Source organism: Halyomorpha halys, unplaced genomic scaffold, assembly GCF_000696795.3.
Source record: "Halyomorpha halys isolate HHAL.00 unplaced genomic scaffold, Hhal_1.1 Scaffold932.1, whole genome shotgun sequence".
NCBI lineage: Eukaryota > Metazoa > Arthropoda > Insecta > Hemiptera > Pentatomidae > Halyomorpha > Halyomorpha halys.
This window is the reverse complement of record NW_027115188.1, coordinates 400,192-426,964: the sequence shown is the minus strand read 5'-3', so window position 1 is coordinate 426,964 and position 26,773 is coordinate 400,192. Positions and strand designations below refer to the sequence as shown.

Sequence of the window (26,773 nt, the reverse complement as noted above, 5' to 3'; positions counted from 1 at the left end):
ACTCACTGGACGTTACCATTTTATTACATCAATTTTATACTTTTAGAGCCATTTTGTAGAATGTAATGATTTTTATAAAACTCATCATATTAATGGACAGTTATGTGATTTTTAAATTCAGCTAGTTCCTATCCTGATTGAAATAACATGAGAGGACTTGAGCTAAATTTTAAAATAAATAGCTTCCACCAAAGTACTTTTAAATTTGTTTATTTGAAATAATTAACCACCCATAATTGTTATAAGTAATAAACAATGGTTAAATATAAAGTATGAAAGAATATGGTAATTAAGTTAAAGGAGAAAATAAATGTTTTCGTATTTCCAAGGCTGCTATGATAATAATCATATTATCAATTTGACTGGTGTTGACTGACAACCATGGAAAAAACGAAACTTGGTAATAGTAGTTTTATATTTAACCTATAAATGGAAATATGCTCAGGAGAAGTATTGCCATCATGAGCAATAAAGAAAATGCTGTTTTGAAACAAGCAAGGATTAATTTAAACTTAAATTAGGGTGATAAGTGAAAATTGAGTGATAGATACACTAAGGAGGAATTTAAAATCAATTTTTTGTTTTAAAATCATAATAACATGGAAAAGTTATGAATTAACCTGTAAAGTTGCATTAAAAGTTTATTGAGAGTTGGAATTTTTCACTTTCTTGTATTTTTGCTGGGGATGGACACAAATTTAAGGTTTCCCATCTCATTTTTTCCCCAGAAATATAACTTCTAAAAAAATTAAACTTTTTTCAGTTTTTCTTCCCTAACGTGAAAACCACCCATATTTTTTAAAAGATCAACCTACAATAAATCAAACAACAGCAAATTTTTCTACTTTCTTGAGCTACATATATATTTTTTTATCTAGAGCATTGTTTAGCAGCATCTACTCATTATTTGATAAGGATCTTAATGAATTTCAATGAAGTGTTGAGATAATTTGTTATTTAGTTTCTTAATTTGTTTAGGAGTTTGTTAAGGTGTTAATTATGAATTTAAACTTTGCCACCCTGAATTTATTTCAGAAGTTTAAAAATCCAAACAAAAACATTTTTATTTTTTGCTTTTAACTTGAAAACCTTGCATTTTTCAAATAACTTTTATTATATTAAAGCAAACAAGAGTAAATTATCTAAATTTTTCTGTTAATTCTTTTTCTGGTCCCCATTAGGCTGGACTACATTTAATCACACAATTTTAACTATATTGAAAGGTATTTAAATAATGCATGTTTCGAATTATATAAAAGAAATTACAAAATTGTTTTTGTTTGGATTTTTTAAACTTCTGAAACTCTTTCGAGATAGGAAAGTTGAAATTCATAATCAGCACCCTAAAAAACATTAATAACAAATATCAGAATTTTTCTCTTGATTGAGGAAGGCTTTAGGCTATATTGCTTGCTATGACCCATAAGAACAGAGCACAAACCGTTTAATTAAAAACTTCTGTAGATATATTGCCATAATTGTTCTTCTTATGCTGTATATGTAGTTCTACATAAAATGTAGATTTTATTTAGTTAATTGGATGCACTTGTTCATATATCTACTCATCATGTATATGCAGGCTTGTATATTCAAAATTTATTATGGGTGAAACGGAGGGGCATAGCTAATTTCCCTAAATTTACAGAATAAACTGAGGTGACAAACCTCAAATTGGTATTAAAACCTATAGCACCTATTTTTTGTCTTCTTCTAAGCCCAATAGGTATATAGGGTTCGACAATTGGGTGAGAGGTAACAATAATGGGTGGAATATCTTTTACTGCATTTCAAATGAATTATAAGAGGAGAATGAGGAGAAGGATACAACTGGAAATTTTTTTTCCTTTTCTTACGTCGGCCCAAGACTCCCGTTGGAGTCCTACACTGCCCCCTGGAAATTGGAAAAGTGGATTGAGTTTGCTGTCTGATGATGGGGCTCACCAGATTTTGTGATGTCTATAATCAGTAAGTTAGTAGTCTGAAACTTTTTATGTGTGTCTATCACTTTTGTGGCTGTCCTGTTGGTGTCAGTGGAGTGAATAAGGGGTTCATACAGTAGTGGAGGCTATCAAAAAATTTGATATCAGTCAGTAGATTGAGAGATGTATGTATGTGATATACTATACTTTTAGGATTTTCTCAATATTTCATTAAATTTTACTATTATTGCAGAGGAGGAAGAACCTTACAGATGTAAACTTTTTTTTTTATATAATTCTTAATCGCTTCAAATAATAATTTACTGCAAATATTACATTTAAATTGAGTCAAGTTAAATAATATATACGTTAGGAAAAAATGAAAAATTTCAAATATAGGGAGATGGTCAGGGTTGCGGTCAATAGTGAAACAAAAATAGTTTACAACTATTTATTGACCGCAACCCTGACCATCTCCCTATATATCAATTTTTACGGTCAACTATACATACATATATGCAAAATTTCAAACTTTACAGCCCTTGAGCGACCCAAAGATATGAATTGATTTTATTTTGTTTTTTTGGGCCATCTGATAGCACACCTCACTAGATTTTCATTTTTAGGTTTTTTATTTTTTAAAAATGATTGATCATGAGTGTAAGATACAAAAAAAGTTGTTCAAGAATGATGAATGAAGTATAATGAACTGTACAAGTACTATTGCAACTTTGATGATAGTTCTTCTGTGTCTAATTTATTCTGTTATAAGGCTAGAAAGTTGTGGTACATGATCTTTGGGTAGTTTTCTAAAGGTTACTCATAACTCTTAATGTTCTTTTATTTCCAGTTCTCATAGTGGTGCTTTTAGTATAATGAGATCTATCAAGTTGATTTATCAACTACTAAATAAACCATTCGAAGAAGTCTGATCTTAGTAGTAAAATTAGGGCTATTGCTCACCCACTTCAGAATAATTATTAATTTTAAATATTGACAGATGGAAGCTGAAGCCTGTACTAATTAGTAAATGTAATATGTCTTAGATTCAAATATTTTGCTTTTTTTCCAACCATCACAAACAAACATTTGTAAAACAAATAATGTTGAAAAGACAGTCATGACCACATTCGATTATGGCAATCATCTTTATCGGACCTTGAACCTTTCACCTTCAGATAGCGATTATTAACATTTTCATTTCAAAATGGTGGAAATGAGGGTGGAATAATTCAGAGAAATAATAATGGATTATTTTGATATTCTGTTATATTTAAAGTTTTTCAACAACTTCAATAGAATAGAATGAAATTCTACAATATGAATTTAAAATAAATACAGACATTCTTAACATTTATATAATAATTTCATTTGAAAACTGGTCAATATATTTAAACACAAATGAATTAATTTTAAAAGAAAACAAATGAATAACAAATTTTTACAATAAAATAGATGTTTAATTTCTTTTTAAAACAATCTTGATCCTTTTCTCTCAACTTTATTATTTCTTAACATCCGACGTTTCGACCTCTCAGGTCATTCTCAAGGATTCCTACAAACAGCTCCTGGAGCTGTTTGTAGGAATCCTTGAGAATGACCTGAGAGGTCGAAACGTCGGATGTTAAGAAATAATAAAGTTGAGAGAAAAGGATCAAGATTGTTTTAAAAAGAAACTAAACCACTCTCAAACAACTATATTAATAAAAAATAAATCTAATAGATGTTTAATATTTAATGTTACTAAAAAAAATTAAACACAGCCATTGTATTAATACAAAAAAAAAAACAAAAAAAAAAATCACCGGCTAAAATTAAAATTATATTTTGAGAATAACAGATACTTTTTTAACTAAAATACTAAATTAGATACCCAATTTTCTTAAGGATAAAACAGTTATCATTATTAAAACACATGTTGAAAGAATGTAGTGAGATTGACATACATAATCTGTTAAAATGCCCACTCATAAAATACTTAAAGATTCATTGACAATACTAAAATTCATTAACAATACATTTTCCACACATATAACATGTAGTAGGTACTTAAAATAAAAGTCTTTAAAACTTTTAATGTAAGGTACAAATAGATATGAAGGATTTATATTTAAGAGCAAACTGTAATTCAGATTTAGCTCTTATAATTCTTAATATCTAGTAGCTTTATTAATCTTTATTATGCTCATTAAAAAAAATAATAACAACAATAATAATAATAAAATAAAAGCAATGTCTGAACTCTATATTGTGAGGTGTAATGGGTATTATACAAGAATTAATTAGGCAAAAGCAATTGAAATCTATGAGATTCTCTACTTAAAATTTATAGAAATATATTTACATTATATTCTTTTTAATGAATAGAAAGATTAATTATGATGAAGCACTATTAAATGAAAATAAGAACATATACATTTTCAATAATTTGTTAAACAGCTATGTTTTCCAGATTTGACAGAAAGAAAACAAAACAAAAAACACTAGGAAAACCAGGAATAATATTAATTTTTAATACTATAAACTTTGTCTTTTAGACAGCTTTAATATTGTTTGTATTGGTTATCAATCCCCATTATAAAAAGGATGTCCCAGCACACATGTTCACCCTCCTTGCTCTACAATTTTGGGAATTTAGGTCTAATTTTCTCAATGTCATAACAGGGGTTTGTGGTCTATCATTTTAGGTTATCTTTAATTTTCAAACCTTTTCCAGTTCACATAAGTTCAGAATTTCTGATAGGAGTATTTTTGTTTATGGATTTTGATAGTAAATCAGATTTTAGCACCATTTGCAAAGAAATAATCAAAAACTAAAAAAAATAGTCCACGGATTTTGGTCATTTATACCTTAAGGATGAGTTAGATTAAAAATTTCTCTGTTATGAATTTTTCTTAAAATATGATTTACTATCAGAATTAATACAAAAAAAACTATCCTATCAGAAATTCCAGACTAAAGTGTGCTGGAGAAGGTTAAAAAATAAATAATAAACTCAAAGGATACACCACATACCATTGTTGTGACCTAATAAATATTAAATTAAAATTCTAATAATTGTAGAGATAGGTGAACATACTGAGACGCCCAGTATATTATACACACATTGTACATTATATACAACATATAAGATACACATCAGTCTGGTTTCATAGGTGAAAGAAAATTTGAAAACGGACAATATGATCCAAAAAAAAATAACATCTGGAAATTAATAAAAAAATGATCAAATAACATTTAAAGTCACATAATCCAATAAATAACAATAAGGAATACGTCAATGAATTAATTGAATAGAATAGGGCTTCAAACCAGTCATTAAAACATTTATACCATCCTCATCTAATCTCTAATTCAGTTTCTCATAGATTCAATTCATTATAAACAGTTCTATGATCAACTCACCCCCGTGAAAGCAATCTACACATAGATAGCTTCAGTTTTCAATTTTTACTTCGGTTTTTTTTTTTTTTTTAGAAAAGTACTTTAGAAATAAATAGGTAACTTAAAAGAATTACCATGATATGCATAGACATGAAATGCAGTTCAAAATGTTTGTTGGCCATTCAGTATATATGTTTTGATCAACTATTTCATTTTTAAATAAATGCTCATTTTTTATCATACGCTGTTATTACCACAAGATTACCATCTTGAACTAATCAGAAAGGAATTGTCAAAATTCATTTCTCAGGACCATTGAGAAATAAATATTTACAGCCCCAGGTGGGAGTTAAACCCACATCATTCCAAACTAGAAACTTTAGAATCCCTAGCCACAACATACATGGCCATCATTGCCTCTTAATCACTTTAAAGAGGAATATCAATATACAATAAAGTTTTTAACCATTCTTTGTTAGTGTTATTACAGCTTGTCATCAAAAAAGTTCTTTATTCACCATGTATCATAACATTCTATTTTTCATGTAAATTGGTCAAGAGTTGAAAGGTCTCACCAGTCAATGGCATGTATTTACATGCCATTAATGATGTCAAAACATGAAACCTGCTTTTTTTATTGTGATTTATCACTTCTTAGCCACTGATTTATCATTTTCATCATAAGTCATAGTTTAAATAATATATATGATATAAATTAGGTTTTTATTAAAAACTTTACTATTTTGAATAGTTGTGAAAAATTTCTAAAAATAGTGGTTGAAGCCCTAAAATATAATATATAAATACAATACTTTCAGTATTAAATTCAAAGGTTTTTTTGAAGTACATTTATATAGGAAAAGTGATAAAACAATTTTTTACTGTTTCACAACATGGCTTCGAGCAATTTAAGGCTTTCTCGATATGTATCTGAATAAGATCATCCTAGTAACATGAAATTTATCTGTATCCATGGTATATTAGTAAAATAATAAAGAGCAACTAGGCTAGCTAAATATTAGTTATTTATAAAAAAGACCAATAGCTTATTTGTTTAAGTGATTAAAACTTAATATTTAAATTGTATCTTTCTTGTTCCAAATTAGGAATATTGTGTACAATACTGGCATCTTTATAGAAAAATATATAACATATTCTTCCTACTTGTTAGTTCATATATATCAAGAAATAAGAGTTTTCACACATATTTCCGAAATCTGCACAAACTCATTTTAGTATAAATAAGGAAGTTATGTCTTGAATTGAAACTTATTTCTAGAGAAAGTTTTCACTTAGTGCAGTCTTAATCATTTATAATATTTTTAAAAATGAAATCAACCAGAAAGTATAAAACTAATTTCTAATTTCCATCTCAGTTTTGAGAAGAATCATTGATTGGTTACAGATAAAATAATACAAAAGCCAAAACAGTAATACACTTAATAATTATATAAGAATAGTTTAATATATTAAATTATAATTAAATACATTTACCAGGCTACAATCATTAATTGTCAACAACTTTCTTCATTAAATAAACCAACATATATTAAACATTCAGAAAATCTATCTAAAAATATTAGACTCTCAATAATTCTTGAATGAAGGGATTTAATTTTTTTTGTGTAAAGGAATGAATTAGAAGAAACCAGGAGAAGGCAAAAAATGGAGTTAGATTTCTTGAATATAACAATTAGGTTTTCGATAATACGTTAAATTTTAATAATTTATTCCTCGGTTAAAAGCATTTGCTTGATAATTTATTGATTTGTGTTGCTGGGGTTGTAAGTACCAATTAATTTAGAAAGAAATTTTTTGATTACTATAATTTATGTATAACTAAACAATAACTTTTAATGTCATAGATACAAGTTTATTGTCAATTAGTGTGAAAATAATCAAAAGTGGGAAAAATATTCTCTGTCAATTTTATCTTCCTGATATTTGTATAAAAGTTAATTCAAGTGATTTTCTAACAAAGTCAACAAATTTAGCTATGTTTAATATATTTTAAAAGATTTCTTTTGCCTTGGTTACCTCATTAAATCGGGTACTTATGTTTTTTGTGAGAGCTATGTCAAATCCTTTTGAACTTTTTTTTTTTTTTGTTTTTTTTAAGTTTATTCACAACTGTAAAAGTATTTTTACAACCAGCGAATGAGATGTAGAGAGAGAGAGAAAAAAAAAAAATAAAAAAGAAAAAAAAAAAAAGTCATGAAGGCATGAAGGTTAAGGTCATCCAATGATGCCTCTCCATTAAAATTGAAATTTAAAAATCAATTTAAGAGGTCCCTATTCCAGCTCCTTCGTAAACGTCGTCTCGTATCTGCTAAGTCTAGTGTTGATAGTCCTTGAATTAGAGGGTTAGTGTGTGTTGGAAGTGCGTTGTGAAACCGTTTATATAATGATTTAATGGTTGTTTGTACGTAGGCAGTTCGTAAGTCTTTGTGTAAGTTCTTGTTACTGATGTAGGGGGGAGCACTACTGATCAGTCTTAGTAATTTTGATTGAAACTGTCCTTTTGAACTTGATAACATTTTTTTTTGGATTATGTGATAATTTGTATGAAGTTACATTAAACCTCCTTTGCCTGTTCTCTGTGGGAACAAGACATCTGTTAATCAAACTGGTAGGAGAGTCAGTTAATCCATACTGTTTAAAAGAAAAGCAATCAGTATTAATTTAACTCATAAATTTGCATTATATTAGAATTACATTAAATATTAAATTTACTTACATTTTAATTAAGATTCAATATACAAAGTAATGCATACGTTATAAGTATATTTATATATGATAAAGTTTAATTTAATAGATCAATTAAAAAAATAAGTCTTTAGTTACATGATATAATTTAAAAGTACATACAATCTCTAAGTTTTTAATTGCATTTGTAAATAGTTATTTTTTTCTTACTGAATTAGTGTTTTCTTAGCACTTCATTTATATTATTTTTTTTTACTTATGGTGAGTCCAGAGAGCAATTGGAGTGAGATTCTACCATATTTTCAATTTTTAATAATTTTAGTGGTAAGTCTGGCTTTTTTGGCTTTATCAACCTATAGATGAAATCAGAAAGTGATTTGTTTTGGTTCCACATTTTGATAATTTCATGTTATGTGACATGTTTTTCATAAGAAAATTATTGTTTTTATGTTTCCATATTATTTTTAATAAATGATTTATGACATTAGTTCATTAAATTTTTGGAAAAACCAATGAATTTTGTGAAACATTTCTACTAAGTTATTAATAGTTTCCATTAAACATCCCAAAGTTTTAGAATGAATAATTATTTCAACTTGCTTCAATTAATTTTAATATTCGTCAGCTTTATTTAAAATTTAAAAACGCCAAAAATGTTAATAAAATTTGGATTAATAGTTTTGGGGGAGGGGAGGAGGAAATCTTTCTGGAAAGTTCATATTTCATTGATTTTTTTAAAAAATCAAAGAAATATTACTTAAAGGATCTTAAGACATGTGAAGTGTGTTAGATAACGAAAAAAAAAAGTTAACCTATTCCTGCACCCGAGGTAGTCAAGGAAGAAAAATAGATTAAAAATTAATCTGCAAGAAAAATTATGAGAGTCTTATAGTATCCTTTCAATTTAAAACATCTTCTCAATTGATAAGTTTGTGAAGACTTCTCTAGTTCAAATTTTTCTAACATTGTTCACTGCTGAAGACAGGTTTATTCAGTCTCTTCATTACTTTACCTTACATTTTAAAATGTGAAGAATAATATAATACTGATAGAATACTAATTAAACATTCTAACACTCAGATCAAAAATATGACTACCTAATAAGTTTAATATAAGGTACAGTTAAATTATATAACTAGTGCATTTAGGTGATAAAGGTTCACATCAAAGATTACAATCATAAATTTAATTTACAGATTAATTATGCGTTAGATACATGCTATAGGCCGCAACATTTATAAATGTATTATTTAGGAAGCATAAATCTGTATGTTTAAATAAATAGCCTGTTTTAACCCAGGCATTTCTGAAAGAGATAGCTATAATTATAAAATTTAAAATATAATAATAATTTAACAATGTCTAAGTTATACTTAAGCTTCTTATTGCACATCAAAATAAAAATCAGTAGACAAGAAGGTATACAAAATTTATAAAATCAACTAATTATATATTTCTTAAAATAAGTAAATGGTGACAGAGAAAAACAGCCTTCCTTAAGCTGCTCAGTATCTGAAACCTGCAGGAGTTATCCAAAGAAAGAAACTTTATCTAGTGTTTAAGAGTAAAAAAATAAAAGAAATAAGATTCACTTCAAGCAGTAGGCCATTTAAGTAGAATGAAAGTGTAATTATAATAATTATTGACAATATTTTGAATACGACTTTAAAATACTATCATATTGTACATTAATAAAGAAATAATGATTGAAAAATCAAGTAAAACAGATTAAACTCACAAAAAAAAAGATTCTATAACGAAATTGAGAGGGGATAGGGATTTGAAATATAGGTTTGTTTTTTTATTTAATAATTTATTTATCTCCAAGAATGAATCAAGTACCAAACTAGAACCCTTTTATTTGTCCTTATCGGAGCTTAGGCATCACCGGCTAAGTGGTAGAGGTGTTTAATCCAAGGTGTTAAAACAAAAACTTCTTTTTTTAAAATGCCGTTTCTCACTCTTCTAAAAGTATTTTCATTTAAAACAATTTCGTTTATTTATAAATATTTAACTAAATTTAATTATAGAGCAAAATCTGTTAACAAAAACCTTTCTGAGAAAATGCATCACTACTTGATCTGTGATTTAAGCACCAATTCTTATTTATTTTTTATAATTTTTTTTTTATTATTTAGCTGTGAAATTAATAAAGGATAAGGATTTATTTAGAAATAAATTGTCCACATAAGTGTATATAACCAAAAGATATAAGTAAAGTCAAGAAAGATATAAATTAAAAAAATTCAAGTGCTATTCAAGTTATTAAAAAACTTGAAGTCTGTAAATCCTGTGTTTTTTACTCAATTAATCTTCATTAGTTTATTATCCTGTCAATCCCAATCAGTTCACAGGCCATGCTTCACTATAGTAAACTGTAACTAATCCAATTTATGTGACAAATGCGTGGAATCAATTCTAAAACTTTGAAAAATAACTAAAAATTAATTGACTTTAATTTTATTATAATGATTGATGTATTTTATTTAATTACTTGTGTCAGTTGAACTTTGATATTTTGACCAGACATTTTATTTTATCCTTAATTTATTTAGCAAGAGTTTTTTATCTCATAAAAAAGTGCTAGACGAGATCCTATGTTTTTTTTATTTTTGGTACAAAACTCAGAATCACTTGTTTAGGGCAAAAGGAGGCACTGAATCAAATTTAAAAAGGAAATAAAACTTTAAAATACAATTTTTCTTTAATTGTTAAGTCAGAACATCATAGTTATATAAAATAGTGGAGTAATTGTTGTAAGGAGAAAAAACTTTTAAATGGGCATAAGATTTTTTTAAAAAAATATTTTAACAAAACAAGTAATTTTGATGGCATTCATTTTTGGAGACAGGATGTTATAAAATGTCAACAAATGAATTTCATCAGTTATACTTGACTTTTCTCATTCAATTAGGTTATACCCACAGAAACTAAGTAAGCACCAGAGGTAATCTACATGTATCAAGCAATAAATGGAAATACAATTTGAATCAATACACTTTTCTTTTACAAAATTCTAAATTCTTTTCTACACTCAAGTTTAGCTAAGCTAATTTTTCAGTAAAATTATTTAAAGCTTTTCTAAAATATTATTCTTTCAATTTTTAGTACCTCTTTTATTTTTAATATTATTGTTCACTTCACTTTTAGGATTCTTAATTTCAAAAATACTTTGGTCCTCTATCTCACAAAATATATCGATTTCATACCTGCATAAGTGTTTGAGTCACCAGTTTAGTTTTTATTTATTCAACAAGAATATAAATATAAACAAAATACTACAGTAACAATATAAATTATTTGAGGAATATTGTTTTCTAGATAGATATATTGTTACCAAATGAGTTAAGATAAACATAAATAAAATTTGTTAAAGGCTACAACATCAATAATGTAACACCGAAGGTTAAACACTCAATGAATATTACATAGCAGCATTGATAATCTAATACACAAAAATAAACTTTACACAGTGAAGTATTAAATTTTTTACATGCAAGATATAATTAACTTTGATTCCTGTGCAAAAATTGGAAAATTAAAGAGAAAATAGTAAAAAAAAAACCCTAAGGAGCTAAGATTCCAAGCATGATAAGATATATAAGTTTAATTTCCATCTGTATTTGATAAATTATCATCCATGATGGTTTCCATATAACAACTCTTAACACTTCTATTCTTGATAGAATAGAACCTCTTTATAATCGTAGAGCTTAGCTAGACAAGCTCATAAAATTTATAGAACTGCCTTTGATTAACCAATAAGGTCATTCCATAGCTCCCCTGCTAAAATACAACGAAAAAGTGATTTTGCTAACAAGATATGAATATGTTGTTGTTAAAACAATTAAGATATTAGAATATGATTAATAACAGACTAGAAACTAAATACTACATAAAATGAAAATTTATAGTAAGGAAAAAAATGTATTGATTTTCAACAACCTAAATACTTATAACACATTTTCAATATATATTTTAAAAAATAAATAAAAGTAATTGTTTGGAAGATCTGGAGGGAATGACCTGGAACAATTGAACGAATACTTTTTAAAAATGTTTTAAAGCATTTCTTTACATATTAATTTTGCTCAACCCCTCCCATCAAAGTGGTATTATTCAAAAAGTTAAAAAAAAAAAAAATTACAAACAGAAAATATTATCATGCTACTATGAGAATGACCATATGCAACAAAGTAATGGTAAACATTGGAAGCGAAAGTAATTGTCTAGAAGATCTAGAGCGAATGACCGTGGATAATTGATCAAATTTTTTTAAAAATATCCTAAAGCATTTCTTTAAATATTAATTTTGCTTAACCCCTTTAAGTGGTATTATTCAAAAATTTAAAAAAAGAATTAATAAGATTTTACAAACCGAAAATATTATCACGTTACTACGACAAAGACCTATAAAATATATAAAACAAAGTATCGGTAAACATTAGAAATAGAAACTAATTTTCTAGAGGGAATGACCTGAAATTAGTGATTGAATACTTTATTAAAATGTTTTAAAGCATTTCTTTAAATTTTAATTTTGATTAACCCCATAAAGCGGTATTATTGAAACAGTTAATAAAAGAATTTACTAACAGAAAATATTATCACGCTACTATGAAAATGACCATATAAAACAGAGTATCGGTAAACATTGGAAACAGAAACGTTGAAAGACAACTACCTGCTATTATGCTTAGATCCCTTCATTTACTAGGCCTAGGTGTAGTGAGCCCTCGTGAGGATGTCAATCAGTGTGAGTAGCATGCTTTAGAAGTTTTGTCTTCTTAATTGATGGGGCTAGTAGCCTAGAAATCAGTTATTAAAGATGTTTCACCAATGGTGGTACTATCAATTTTAAAATAGTTCAAATGATAAAATAAAAAATTTTTTTTTACTATGTATTGTTCACAATTGTTCATCTGGTTGTCATGCATGAAGAGTGAAATATTTTCAATTTTCAAATAAATTGAACTTTATATTTTAATTAAAATTTCATTTCAAAATTTAAAATAAAATGAATACATTAAAATATTATTTCTATAGGATTTTGAAAGTAATTGAAAGAATTTAAAAACATTATAGAAGCCTGTAAATATTACTTTGAATTTTCTCAAAGTATTTATAAAATAAATACTTATGCTACATTATTCACAAAAAGGTAACAATATACTATCTTTCCTTCAAAATAATTAGTTTCTCTAATGAATAAGGAATTAATATATCAATAAGCAATATATTTATAACTAAAACCTAATGATATAAATAAACTTTTAATGGAAAAAAAATCATAGATTACATCAATTAATATCTTTCTGCACATGAACAGAAACATATATTCATACATACTTATTTCTCAACAATAAGTACTTGATATTTTACTCTAATTTCAAGAAGTATAATTAATTAAGAAACAATTGGAAAATTAATTATCATTATGTAATAATTTTAATCAACAATACATAAATGAAACAAGTTATAAGAAAATAATATAGATGATTCATAAATATAATGATAAAATATATTATTTATAAAAAAATAATTGCTGCCTACAGACCAAGAAGCTGAATCACTAATTTCCTAAAGTCTCATTTCCATAAAACGAAGCGAGCTCTTTAAATAAGTTGTAAGGCCATTAACAATTGATCGTTTCCTGGTCATCGGAGAAAAAGAAAATACCTCATCAGTTAACCGCTTGGTACCTGGGGGGTGGAACTGCTATAAGATCCTCAGTTGAAGTCTGTGAATGTTCATTATCTGAGAAGAAGACTTGTTCCTGTCCAACAAAAGCCCATGGCTGTGCTTTACCTGAAGCCATCAGTGAATAAATTATGGAACCTACGATGTAAACAGCTGCAGATATGTGGAAGATGGTTTGCCATTCTATAGGTGTCTAGAAAAAAATACAATAATTTTATTATATAGGGTGTTTTTTTAAGCCCGATAGAACTTGAAATTGTAAAAAATAACACAAAAAATTAAATTGAATCAAAATTTTTTTTTTATTTGAAAGATCAATACGTGACATTAACATTTGAAAATGATTTCGGGCATATGGGCACCGCGGCTGTTCTTGACGAAGCGCATTCTGTAAAATTGTGTTCAGCGATGAGGCGCATTTTTGGCTTAACGGGTTTGTTAATAAGCAAAATTGCCGCATATGGTCGTGCGATTTGACACCTCTCGATTATTTCCTGTGGGGCTACGTGAAGTCACTGGTTTATGCTGATAAACCAGCAACAATTGACGCCTTGGAGGCCAGCATTGTTCGTGTTATTCGTGACATACGGCCAGCAGTGCTCGAAAAAGTGGCCCAAAATTGGACGTCCAGAATGCGCTTCGTCAAGAACAGCCGCGGTGCCCATATGCCCGAAATCATTATCAAATGTTAATGTCACGTATTGATCTTTCGAATAAAAAAAAAATTTTGATTACAATTTAATTTTTTGTGTTATTTTTTACAATTTCAAGTTCTATCGGGCTTAAAAAAACACCCTATACTAGGCTAAAAATACAGGTATATTGCAGAATTTACTTATTTATATAAAATGCACAACCTAATTGCAAGGCCCAACCTCAAATTATCTCTAATAAGGCATTTATTATTGACGATAGATTCAATATGGTTTTTTAAACAATTATTTTACAAGTAGTTGGATGGCTATACTCATTAATGGAAGAATAAAGAATAATAAGAAAAACATCAAGATGAAGAGAACATCATTCATTTATTGCTAATCGGATATGAAGAAACTAAAGCCTGTAATATAGAAATACAGAATAAAATAAAAATGTCAGATTTGTAAAACATATCTTTACTGTTTAAACCACAGTGAATTTTGTTAGCAACAACGTTTCAAAAAAAGATTTAACAAAATAAATAAATTGAATAATATTATATTTACTGTTTTTCCAATCTTTCAATATTATAATAAGTTATCTCGAAAATACAACCATCAATAAATCTGCCTTACATTTAGGTTCTTTAAAAAACAAAAAATAACCTTGTGCTGAACGATATAGCTGGTTAGCATAGGACTCAATATTCCAGGAAGAGTAGCAAATGTGTTAGATATCCCCATCAAAACACTGGCATATTGTGGTGCAATATCTAAATGGTTTACACTGAAATATAAAAAAAATAATGTTCTATAAATGCCATTTTATTATACTCAAAAAAGAAATAATCTTAGATATTAAAAAGAAATATTCACCTAAATCCACCATATGCTAAGCCACCAAATCCAACAGCAACAGTTAGGGATGCAACAATGGAAAGAGGAGTCTCAGAATGTGCAGCAGCTAGCAAAAACATTGCTCTTGTAACAAATCCAGTACATGTAAACAATTTTCTTACCTGAAAAGTTAAAGTTTTTAAAACATTTTAACTAAGAAACATAACTATAAATATACAATGAGGACAGTAAATAATAACAAATATTCTTATGAGATAAAAACACGGATTTCATTATTTTTATGACTTTTATTTAAGGGAAATATCTCACTTTTTTGATAATCAAAACAGCTGATCCTTCGTTTACATTTCAATATAATGTAAACATCTCTGTAAACTATTAACTTCAGTAATTATTAACAATTAACCTCTCAGTAAACTATTCATAAGACAAATTATACCTGTGTTGTTGTAAGATTACCAGTTGTCCTGAACCAATCAGCCATAAATCCACTTGTTTGTACAATGATTCCCATAGCAAGATATGGTAAAGCTGCTAGCAGACCAGCACTATGGAAGTCAAACTCAAACACATCTATTAAATCGATAAATATGTCTATCAGATTTCTTATGATATGTTATGAATAAATGAAAATGTCATGGATAATTACCATTCATATAAGATGGAAGTTCAGTTAGCAACGTATAAAAACCCCAATTTTCAGAAAAATGAGCAATGACTATTGCCCAGACCGAAAATGATTTCAATATATCCTTCCAAGGTATATTTAGTCTCTGAAATAAAATTTATTAGTTGAAAATTTCGATTAATTTGGAAAATTTATATATACTGCATTTTATGATAATTACGAACAACTTTAACTGCTGTTCCCAAAGAGTCTTCAATATACTCTTTTTCAGCTTCTGATATGTATTTATCTCCATTAGGTGTTTCACTAATGACAATTAACCAAACTGCTGTCCATATACATCCAATCACACCTATATAATTGAAACGCTTGATTACATTAGAGATTTCACCTAAATTATAATAAAAGTGAAAACAAAATTATAAAAAATACCAAAAACATAAAATATTGATGGCCATCCTAGCCTTTCAGCAAGAGCTCCACAAAGTGGTAATGCAGCAACTGTTCCGAAGTAGCAGCCGGAATAAGAAATAGCTACTAAGCGACTTCTCTCTTCGGGTGGGGACCATTTGGACCAGACACCATACATAGCGGGAAATGTAACTCCCTGCCAGAAAAATACAATTAATTATATATATTGTTCCTGAAAAATATTAAATAAGCCTCTACTGATCTTTATACTAGATATTGTGGGGAACCAGAAATTTTAAGGCAACAATGTGAAAAATAAATGTTGAAATTAAAACTTATCTAAAGTAACCTCTTCAGTTAAACTAATAGGATAATTGTAATTGCACAATAAACTTACCTCAAAAAGACCTTCAACAACACGGCCGATCACAAGCAAATAGACACTGGTTCTAGCCAACAAAGGTGTTAATACTGTAAATAAAGCTGTCACGCCAACACCGAGCCCAAACAGATTTTTTCCACCATATTTGCAAGCTAACCAACCTCCAATCACTTGAGTTAATATGTATCCATAAAAGAAAGAACTTAAAATTACACCTTCCACACCATTTCCCCAATCAAATTCAGGAGGCTAAAAAACATCAAACATCACCATTAAAGAATATTTAAATGGATAAGGATATATTGATATTGGTACACAATACCTTCTCTAAACATAAGCATAAATAAAAATATTTTTATTTGAATGCAGAAAAGAAAACAAAATATTGAACAAAGGAAATTTTTAAATCCTGTCCCAATATGGTCAGTAAGAAGTTCATGATTTGATGAAAAACTTATAAATATTTTTCCTAACCAAGCAAAAATCACTCCAACCAATAATATTTGTTACCATTCAAATATACATTAAATATAAAGAGTAATACATCATTCATTACTATAATTTTTTTAACTTATCAAATATTGATATAGTTAAACTTTGAATCAGGAGTAGGATGTTCATAAAGTTATTTATTGGACACTGATATTAAAAAACCAATACCTTATTTACATGTTTAAAATAATTTATTAAGTATTCACGAAAGGACTAAGTGTTAAGAACCTTATTTAATTTTTCCAATTTCCTTTTCTAATATTTCTGCTTATTCAAAGGCATCTTAAACATCTTTTTTTCTTTATACTGTTTCACTTGAAAGTTGAAATTGAATTAAAAGTGACATTTAATTTTTTTTTTTTTTGCTGCTCTCTTATCCTCCTCAGTGGACAAATCCAACTCAGCAACAGACAAATCCATCCATGGCATCATAAGGAGATCTCACTGTACTAAACCACTTCTGGTGCAACTCTTCACTCACTCACAAGCAGCAAGTTATATCTTCACCTTTAATTATTGATCTGTTCGAATTTTAATCTACTTCTAGTTGAGTTAGAAAGTTGAAAATTATCTTTTTTAATATCAATAGGATTTATTTTTGAAGGTCTATTGTGACTAAACGGTAATAAATATCAACAACAAATTGCATTAGCATCTAAGAATATTGTGGGATCTACAATACAACTTAAATTGAGTTAAATTTTTACATTACAACAAAAATTATATTTTTTTTTTCTATTTTTTTAGGCTCTTAACAGACTCTGACAGTCTTCAAACTTGGTAGGCTAATTGAAGTCAAAGCACTGATGAGCATAGGCCAAAAATTTTATCTTTACCTAATTTATAATCTAAGGGAGATGAGAAAAATCATCACTGGACAGAATTTGTACATCTTTTTGAATTTGATATGTATGTCAAGTTTAAAGACTGTCTCGAATCCACTTAGTGGTAAAAATAATTGAAAAAGTACAAATTTCATTCTAAATATAAAAATTTAGCTCTATCTATGGTATATCTGATCGAGATACAATAAAAATAGTAAATCTTAAAAATCTGTATGTATATATGTTTAGATTAACTGACCAATAGATAAAGATAGATTCAGTAGGTCATATTTTCAATATAATCAATAATAATGATTAAATATTATAAAATTATAAAAATGAATTAATAATTTATGTAATAAAAATTCCTATAGAAAAATAAGAATAGACCCAAGGATTTATCGGCCTAATATAGTCAAAAATGCACAGGAAAATTACAGAAAATGAGGTCTATCAATAAATATTATAAAGTTAAATTAGCTATCAATAAATAATGGAAACCCAAAGTACCTATTTTCATTAAATGGCAAAAACATGAAAAGAATTCAGGACTAATAATAAATAACACCATTAGATTTTATGGATAATGGAAGTTGGCCAGTCACTTAACCCAAAATAGGAGTGCTTACTGAACAAAAGGACAGGTAGTAATAACTGTTCGGTATGTTGTAAGGACTAATACAACCAGTGGAAAAACAAATTTGAGAATTACAAGTCCTTGTAGAAGCTGAGATAGGAAAATAGTTGAAATTCTCAATCTTTATTCAGTTTTCTGATATAACTTCTGAACTGGGCTTCCTAGCAAAAATATATCTATTACAAGAACTAAATAACAAATCTGCGTTGAAATCAATAGTGCAGAACAAAGATTTTTACCAACACTGCCAAGCAATTCGATATATTGACTTTGAAATGCCTATATCATAGAAACGGTCTTTCTAAATTAAAAATATTTCAAATAAAAGTTGTACTGCATCAATTTTTTTTGGCATATAACTTAAGAGAAAATTTCAAAAATTAAAATTATTAAAGTTTTACCGAGGGTAAGGGTCAAAGAAAAGAAGATGGCATGGATAGACTACTGTCGAAACAAAACGCCAGAGAAATGGCAGGCATATGTGTTGGTGCGTAATAGAACAAAGGAAAAAGGGCAAAACAAAAGTCTTGGGAGGAATTTGGGAAAGGCTGAACCAGGACCACGAAGAGAACATTAAGCAGTTTTGGAAGAGGATTAAAGCTTTAAGAGGCTGGAAAAGTAAAGCTATAAAAAATGTGAAGAATGAGCAAGAGAAGGTCGTTATGGATGATAAGGCAATTTTAGATGTCTGGTGCAGGCATTACAGGAAGCAATTTCCTGCTGATAGTACTCATCCAGCGAACCAGGAAGAACTGTGGAACGATACTGAGTTTGATGAGGTAATAGAGGAAGAGGAAGTCGAAAAGGCTATTTTAAGAATGAAGACAGGTAGAGCACTGGGCGGAGAGAATATAGTGGCAGAATTCATTAAGGTTGGTGGTCCAGAGCTAGTGAGGGCTCTACAAGTACTATGCCAAAAAGCTTGGGATGAGAAGATGATATCAACAGACTGGGAATATATAATTATATCCATCCACAAGAAAGAGTCTCAGGCAGAATGCTCCAACTATCACCCTATATGTTTCTCACCAGTAATATACAAACTTTACAGGTCTATTTTGGAGGGAAAGTTAAGACCCCTAGTAGACCACATCATCATTTGAAGAGGAATTTTCAAGCGATTTATGAAAAAAGACATTTCACAGATATTATCCGTGATTTTTCACCGATTCAAATTTTTTCAGAACTGTCGTGTTATAAAGGCGTGAATTGCGAAAACTTACTAACAATAGTTGCATATGCGGGAGGGTCCGGCAACACGCATTTTGTGAAGAGCAATTAGGATTATTTTATTAATTATCTTTCCTAATCTTTGTATGCTAGATGAGAGGTTTTAACAGATAAATATACAATATAAATTACTCAAAATGCACTTTTAAGCAATATTATATTATATTAGAAAAATAAAATAGCAAATATATAGATCACTCCAGCATTTACTTTGCACTGCTTTTTCTTATTTTCCCTCATACTCAGCTGCTCTGAGAATAATTTTGGCACCATTTTTAAAATGACAAGGGTGTCGCGAAATTAGTTTGAGCCAAGAAGGATACCCTGGCGGAAAAAGTTCGAGAACCGCTGATCCATGGTTTGGGAACCACTGATAAACGGTGAGAAATGTGGACCCAATGTAAAGGATAAAATCGTTTGAGAATTTAATTTACCGCACAAATTTCACATAATAACAGAATTGGTAAACATAAGTGTTTGTCATCACGACTGACATTTGAATAAACTTGGTCGGCCAAGGATATTTAAATTATGACGGATTTCTACGCGAAATTTAATTCTCATATGTACAAGGTAGACTTTTTTTTATAACAGAAACCCCAAGGCAGCATCACGGAGGCGGGCGGCGGACCACAAGACAAAAGCCCACGCCCTCAGGATAAGGTGTGTCCTATCTGTGGACTCTCTTTTAAGGGTGAAAGAGGGCTCGGAACCCATATCGCAAAAGAAGCATCCCAGGGAGGCTAATAATAACACACTGAGGGGAATAATTAGGAATGTAATAGGTCCTAAAAATAAAGAGCATGAAAAATCTAAAATAAAGGAAGACATTGCAAAATGGTCCGCTACTTTCAAAAGCCTACATGAGCAAAATACCACGAATACTGTGGATTTTGACGAGGCGTTGGCAAGTTCCTAATATTTCTAATCAATGTGGAACTGCCAGGCCCCCAGCACTCAACCGTCAAATTTTGCAAAATGAGGAGGAAAAAAAAATAATATGGCGGACAAAGGTACTGGAAAAGTATCAAATCCGCAGAGGGCCAATAAAGCAGACCGGAGTCGTCGGCAAGAACAATATCAGTACAATGTTGCACAATACAACTATTACAATAAAAGAAAAAAAGTAGTGCAAAATATCATGAATGCCGACGCTCCTAAGCAATGTCCCTTAAAGGGGGCTGAAATTGAGAGGCATTATAAGACCCTTTTCGAAAGCGAAAATCTCCGTAAGCGTGTGGAGTATGAAAAACAGGCCCCGATGCCGAATTTGATCTCAGTAGAAACTGAATCAATAAAAAAAGCCATAAAATCTACCTCCCTAGATACATCGCCGGGGCCGGATGATGTTTTAATCCGCACGATAAAATTCTTTAATATAGCCCATATAATTAAGAGAATTATGGAGATAATGCTGAAGGTGGCCTATGTACCAGAACCAATTAGGCGGGGGCGAACGATTTTGATATATAAAGGCAAAGGAGATGCAAATAATATATCATCCTGGAGGCCGATTACGATATATTCGATCGTGCGCCGAATTATTAAGAAGGTGCTTGACTATGAACTTAGGAAACAGGTCACCTTCCACAGAAATCAAAGAGCCTTCCGGGAGCGTACTTCAACGCGAGAATTATCGATTTTGAAGGATATGCAAGCAATAATAAAAGTAATTGCGCGGTGGTATTTCTCGACGTTGTTGGTGCTTTTAACAATATTGGCCATGATCATATTGTGAGCTCACTGAAGGCGAGGGGTGTGTCGCCGGATCTTAGAAATGTGATTTCAGCCCTCCTTACAACAAACAACATCAAAATAAATGTAGGTGCTCACTCAACAAGCCAAATTAGAGTAAAGCGTGGTGTACCTCAAGGCGGCCCCTTGTCTTCGCTATTCAACCTGGCCATTGACCATCTATACCGCGACCTGTGTGAGCAAAACTTTTTAAGTAAATATGGATATAAGCTCAATAGTGATCAAGGTTGTGTGGTCCTCACAGGGTTCGCGGATGACAAGGCGGTTTCAGCGTGCGACAAAGTTGCTGCGGAAAGAGTTATTGATATCGTACAGAGGACGTTCAAAGAAATCGGTTTGGCATTGAATCCTCAAAAGAGTGTGGGCATCGTCATAAATAAAGGAGAGCTGGAATCGACGAAGCTCTCCCTCGAAAATAGGAGATAGCATCCTAACAATGAAAGAAGGCGACACTATAAAATATTTAGGATGCACATTCTCGGGAGAGCTACAGTTCAACGAGGATTCGATGACAAAGTTGAATAAGAATCTGGATAAGCTCGTCACCTCATGCTGGCTTATGCCCGAGCAGACGGTCGACATTGTCAACCAATATGTGTTCGCGGGTCTTACATACCCTCTCCCAACTGCTCCCCTCACAAAGCTACGTCCTAAAATCCTGGATACCATCGACAAAATGATTCGCAGAAGTGCTAAAGCCATTATAGGGCTCCCTGCGAACACCTCCACGGCGATGTTGTATGCTACAAGGAGGTACCGAGGTCTAGGCTTGATCCGCTGCCAATGGGAGGCACCCCTACAAGACTGGTCCATTGCTCAGCGGCTGTCAATTGTACCCGATGCTCTGTTCCAGTCCACTTTCGATTGTTCAGCCGAGATTGCTGATGCCCGTTGATCAGGGGCATCGGAGTGTGAAAGCTCTACGAAAGTCGCTACGTGAAAATGCGTTCGAGGAATTGGCTAATTGCAGGTGGCAGGACATTGGAGTACGCCATTTCAAATTCATCGTTTATATACGATAAACAAATACTTACGGGCTCTGAATGGTCCAATGACCTGAAATTGAATATAAATTATGCACCCCTACGTGGAGTCCCAGGTGTCAGCGGACAGGATAGAGAAGTTGGGTTCCTCTGTCACAAATGCAACAGAGAGCCGGAAACACCAGCACATGTGCTGAGGAAATGCCCCAACAACTCCCTCCTCATAACACGCCGACATCATAGAGTGTCATTTATACGAGTTAATAAAGCTCCTAAAAGAAAGAGATTTTGCCTGCTTTGACGAGGTCTACTGTGTAGATACGGATGGATCCACAAGATATGGGGATATAGTTGCTTTTCCTAAGAAGGGGAAGTCGGCAATCATTCTGGCTCCCACCATGAGATATGAAAATAACAACCTTGACCAGACAAATAAGGTAGATAAGGAAAAGAAGGAAATCTACGATAAATGTCTCCCTTTCCTCAAGGAGAAGTTCCGTGAAGGTTTCGGAGAACGAGACTTCAACATGTGAGGTTTCTGGTTCCCAGCACAACTAGGAGTTTCATGGAGGAGCTCGGGATCGATGTCCAGGACGTGACGAGGATGACAGAGAATACAATACTTGACTCCCTGGGAATCATCCACCACCACATGCATGGAAATTAATGAGTAGGGGAGTTATCCAGAGGAGGAATGGCATGCATGCATCGCATATCTTGTTTGTTGTTTTATTTATTACTTATATTATTTTTAATATTCTAATATTTGTTATATATGGGAATTTGTTGATCAAATGAAATAAGGGTTGTGAAATGGAAGGGAAAGAAAAAAAAGGAATAAATTGAATAACTTGTATTTAGTTTGTAGACTGGTATTAACTGTAAAAGAAAAGCAAAAGAAAACTGTGGGAAAAAAGATGTTATCTTTCTATTATATTATATAATATAAAAATATGTAATTTATATATGTCCGATCACGGATTGATCAGTATGCTGTGTAATGTGGCAACCCGATGTATTTGGAAGCATGAATGAATAAAGGATTTATTTCTCTTCTCTGAAACATATAATAGCTATTGTTTGTAATTTATTGATGTAATAATTGATTGATTGAATTAGTAAACACATGCATAAATAATTCGCGGAATTTACGAGTTTTAACAGAAAATTTTATCACTGCGGCAGTTTTTCTGGGATTTGTTGATTCTTCCCTGACTTATCCAGGATTAAAATAATCCATGATTACAACTAAAGTGCTTTGTTAAAATACATTGATATAACAAAAAGTGACCACCCTAATCTAATTTATTATTTTATTTATTTTTATTACACCAAAGACCATCAAGATTTGTTACAAAATCCTTTATGGTCAAAGTTCAGAATACATTTTAATTAATACAAAATTAACTCATAAAATTATATTATACACTGAATTTTTGTAAAAAAAAAAAAAAAAAATTCTGATCTTAATCTTTTGTGGTCTATTCTTTTCATAAATGTAGCTTCTTCTTCAGGTGTCACTCACAGTTCTACTGCTTTTTTATTTATCACATCTGAATAAAGTGTGTCGTGGGCTCCATATCTTATAATATGTTTAATTCAGATATTTTATAATGAAGATCACGTAATTAGTAATCAAAACAAAGAACAGAGCCTACCACTGCCTTGAGATGGGTTCCTAGTCTTCTGCACGATCTACCACTGGCAGGCGAGTGTTGAGTTGGGGAGGAAAGGCTAATTAACCACTTCTGGCTAAATAAAATTTATTACTCACCTTAAGGCCCTTTTTGCTAATAGAGTTTTGTTTAAAAGAATGATTTTTATTATCGAGACCCATAGAGATCATCTGTATGAATACTGAAGTTAGGCAATACAAAATGTTATTTAGTAGTAGTATGTTATTGGTAATTAAACTTCTTGATTCTCACTGCTTTAATGACAAACCAACTGAAAATATTTAGCAAAAGAGGAGAGAAACCTGTTAGGCTAAAACCATTCGACTGACGAATTTGGCTAATTTTGGAGTCCTTATTCCTGACTACAAGTAATCGGAAAATAATTGTTTTATCTCAGTAACTGCCAACGAATAAATATTTAGTCGTTATTTATGAATAATGTTTTAGTTGCAGTCTTCAAAAACGACTAAAATTCTGAATAAACCTTATATTTTGATACGTAAATGTCTAAGTATAATCGCTAGCTAGCTAGCAAGTTTGTTTAGATGCAGAAAATAAAAACGATATCGATTTTAAGACCGCACACTTGTTGATTTATTTTTACTTTACTGATTTTTAACACACTAAGGTCCCTTTACAAGTCCTTTTAGATTTAGAAAACATAGAAGTGTAATGCAAGAGGCAAGCACAAAAAAAGTTCATCTCTCCTTTAACTGATTACCACAAGTAGCCAAGGTGGAAAATGAACAATTGAAAATAAAATTTATCACAACATATTATTTTTTACTACATATGGACTTGCCCTCTATTATTATTTAAAGGTTATGTTTCATATCATTAAAGCATATGAAATACTTATAAAAAAGTTATTATTTACATTAAATTAATCATAATTTACACATTTTTAGGCCTAAATTAGATATCAAATGAATACTCAATAATATTGTCAAAACAGCACTCCTTTTTTAAGGTTATTTCCTAGAAACAATATTGCTTTTAAATTTTTTCAGGTGCATATAATCTGTGAAGTTGTCAAATACAGCTCCTAATTCATCCACACCCTTAATTTAAATGCTGTCATGGATACAAATAAAATTATAATAAGCTTATGAAAAATGTTGCACAATGGCAAACAAAATATAGGGAATGCAATAATAAAGATCAAGACTGTAGAAATTGTGGAACATATTGATTTAGTTTTATGATCTGTAGCTTCTTCAGATGAAAAATTACATTTTAATTTTACTCCTTTTCCAAGAGAATTTCTATTTGTTTCTTTTAATTAAAGGTTTAGTTCCTAATTACTTTCCAATAATGTTTAATAAAGATTTTTTTGTTAATAAACAATGTTATATTATATAACTAATTTCTTTTTCTTCTTTCATGAGCTGTTCTTCATAAAAATAACTTTAAATGTATTTTAAAGTTTTTATTTGAATACATTTTTATTTCACTAATTTTTAAAATCAATCTACGACTAAAAATTTATTCAATTTTTTGAGTTGTCTTGTTTTATAAAAAAAAAAAAAATTCTGGTCCGAATTTCATTCAAGTTTAAAATTCATGAATAAAAACTGCCTAAAAATTTAATAATTTTTTTACATGAATAAATTTTAATCAAATAATGCCCAACTGTAGGAGACACCTACACTGAATTATTTGGTTGAACCACCACAAAATAGTTTAGTAGGGTGAATCCTTGCTATTTTAGTCAATCACACTTTATTCTGTTGACCTTTAAAATGACTTAAATATATATAAACTTTAAATAAATATATAAATCTTATATTTATATTTATAATACATGCCTGTTGAATTTTATCTGGCAATTTTTTTTTAAATGTAAATAAAAATATTAATTTTTGATATTCAACAATAAAAATTTACTCAGTGAAATTATTCTATATAATTTTTTTTTCATATACAAGATTTAAATTAAACTACGCTGGATTATTTTTTACAAAATAAAATATATTGAGTAGCAAATTCAAATATGTTTAAAACATATGTTTACATTATTTTTGGGCTATTTGCATAATTATAATAAATAACTTTTTCATTACAAAAACAAAATCAATTGCAAATAGACTCTCATTGTTAGATATTACATAAGTTTTTTTTTCCTAAAGAACTACAACTTTAAAACAATTTAAATTTTAAATTAAATGAGTAATGAAGTAACAATAAAAAGTAATTAATAGAATGCAAGTTAATAAAGTTAAGGTTATTAAATTTAGGAAGATATAAAATAATGAATGAAAATATTAAATGAGAAGTATTATATTAGCTTATTTTAATGGGACAATTGCACCCAGTTAATTATAAAACTCAGTAGCTGCAGCTAGAGTAAAAAGTACTGGAACACCTAAATGTTTCTTTCTCAATTATTTTGGCAAAATACAGAAGTTATTGATAAATCAAACACATGAATAATTAACTTAAAAAACTAATTTAATAATGATGAGAAGATAGTTGACCGTGGATAATATCTATGAGGAGAAGATAATTGGAAGTGCGGTCAGAGAATAACACAAACAAGTTAAAAACTT

At 29.7% G+C, this 26,773-nt stretch overlaps 1 protein-coding gene and 1 long non-coding RNA gene across 7 annotated transcripts in view; one reads left to right on the top strand and one right to left on the bottom strand.

Annotated features, from left to right (window-relative positions):
- Positions 1-26,773, top strand: part of LOC136796985 (uncharacterized) — a 173,561-nt gene that overhangs the window by 10,800 nt on the left and 135,988 nt on the right. The gene's annotated exons all lie outside the window — the stretch shown is intronic.
- LOC106687226 (sialin) overlaps positions 1-26,773 on the bottom strand; it is a 30,022-nt gene that overhangs the window by 1,879 nt on the left and 1,370 nt on the right. The window contains exons 3-12 of one of the 6 annotated variants that reach the window (XR_001344143.2): positions 16,643-16,876; positions 16,267-16,441; positions 16,059-16,186; positions 15,856-15,979; positions 15,646-15,779; positions 15,225-15,367; positions 15,015-15,135; positions 13,713-13,903; positions 12,695-12,818; positions 9,181-9,529 (exon numbers count right to left, since the gene is read on the bottom strand). Coding sequence is in view for 3 of the 6 variants with exons in the window: in XM_014430985.2 (XP_014286471.1) it covers positions 12,758-12,818; positions 13,713-13,903; positions 15,015-15,135; positions 15,225-15,367; positions 15,646-15,779; positions 15,856-15,979; positions 16,059-16,186; positions 16,267-16,441; positions 16,643-16,876 (1,311 nt within the window). In the remaining 3 variants the exon portion in view is untranslated. Of the gene's footprint in view, positions 1-9,180; positions 9,530-10,810; positions 13,904-15,014; positions 15,136-15,224; positions 15,368-15,645; positions 15,780-15,855; positions 15,980-16,058; positions 16,187-16,266; positions 16,442-16,642; positions 16,877-26,773 lie in introns of those variants that run through there. The other 5 variants (XR_001344142.2, XR_010844780.1, XM_014430985.2 and 2 more) reach the window with 5 other exon arrangements.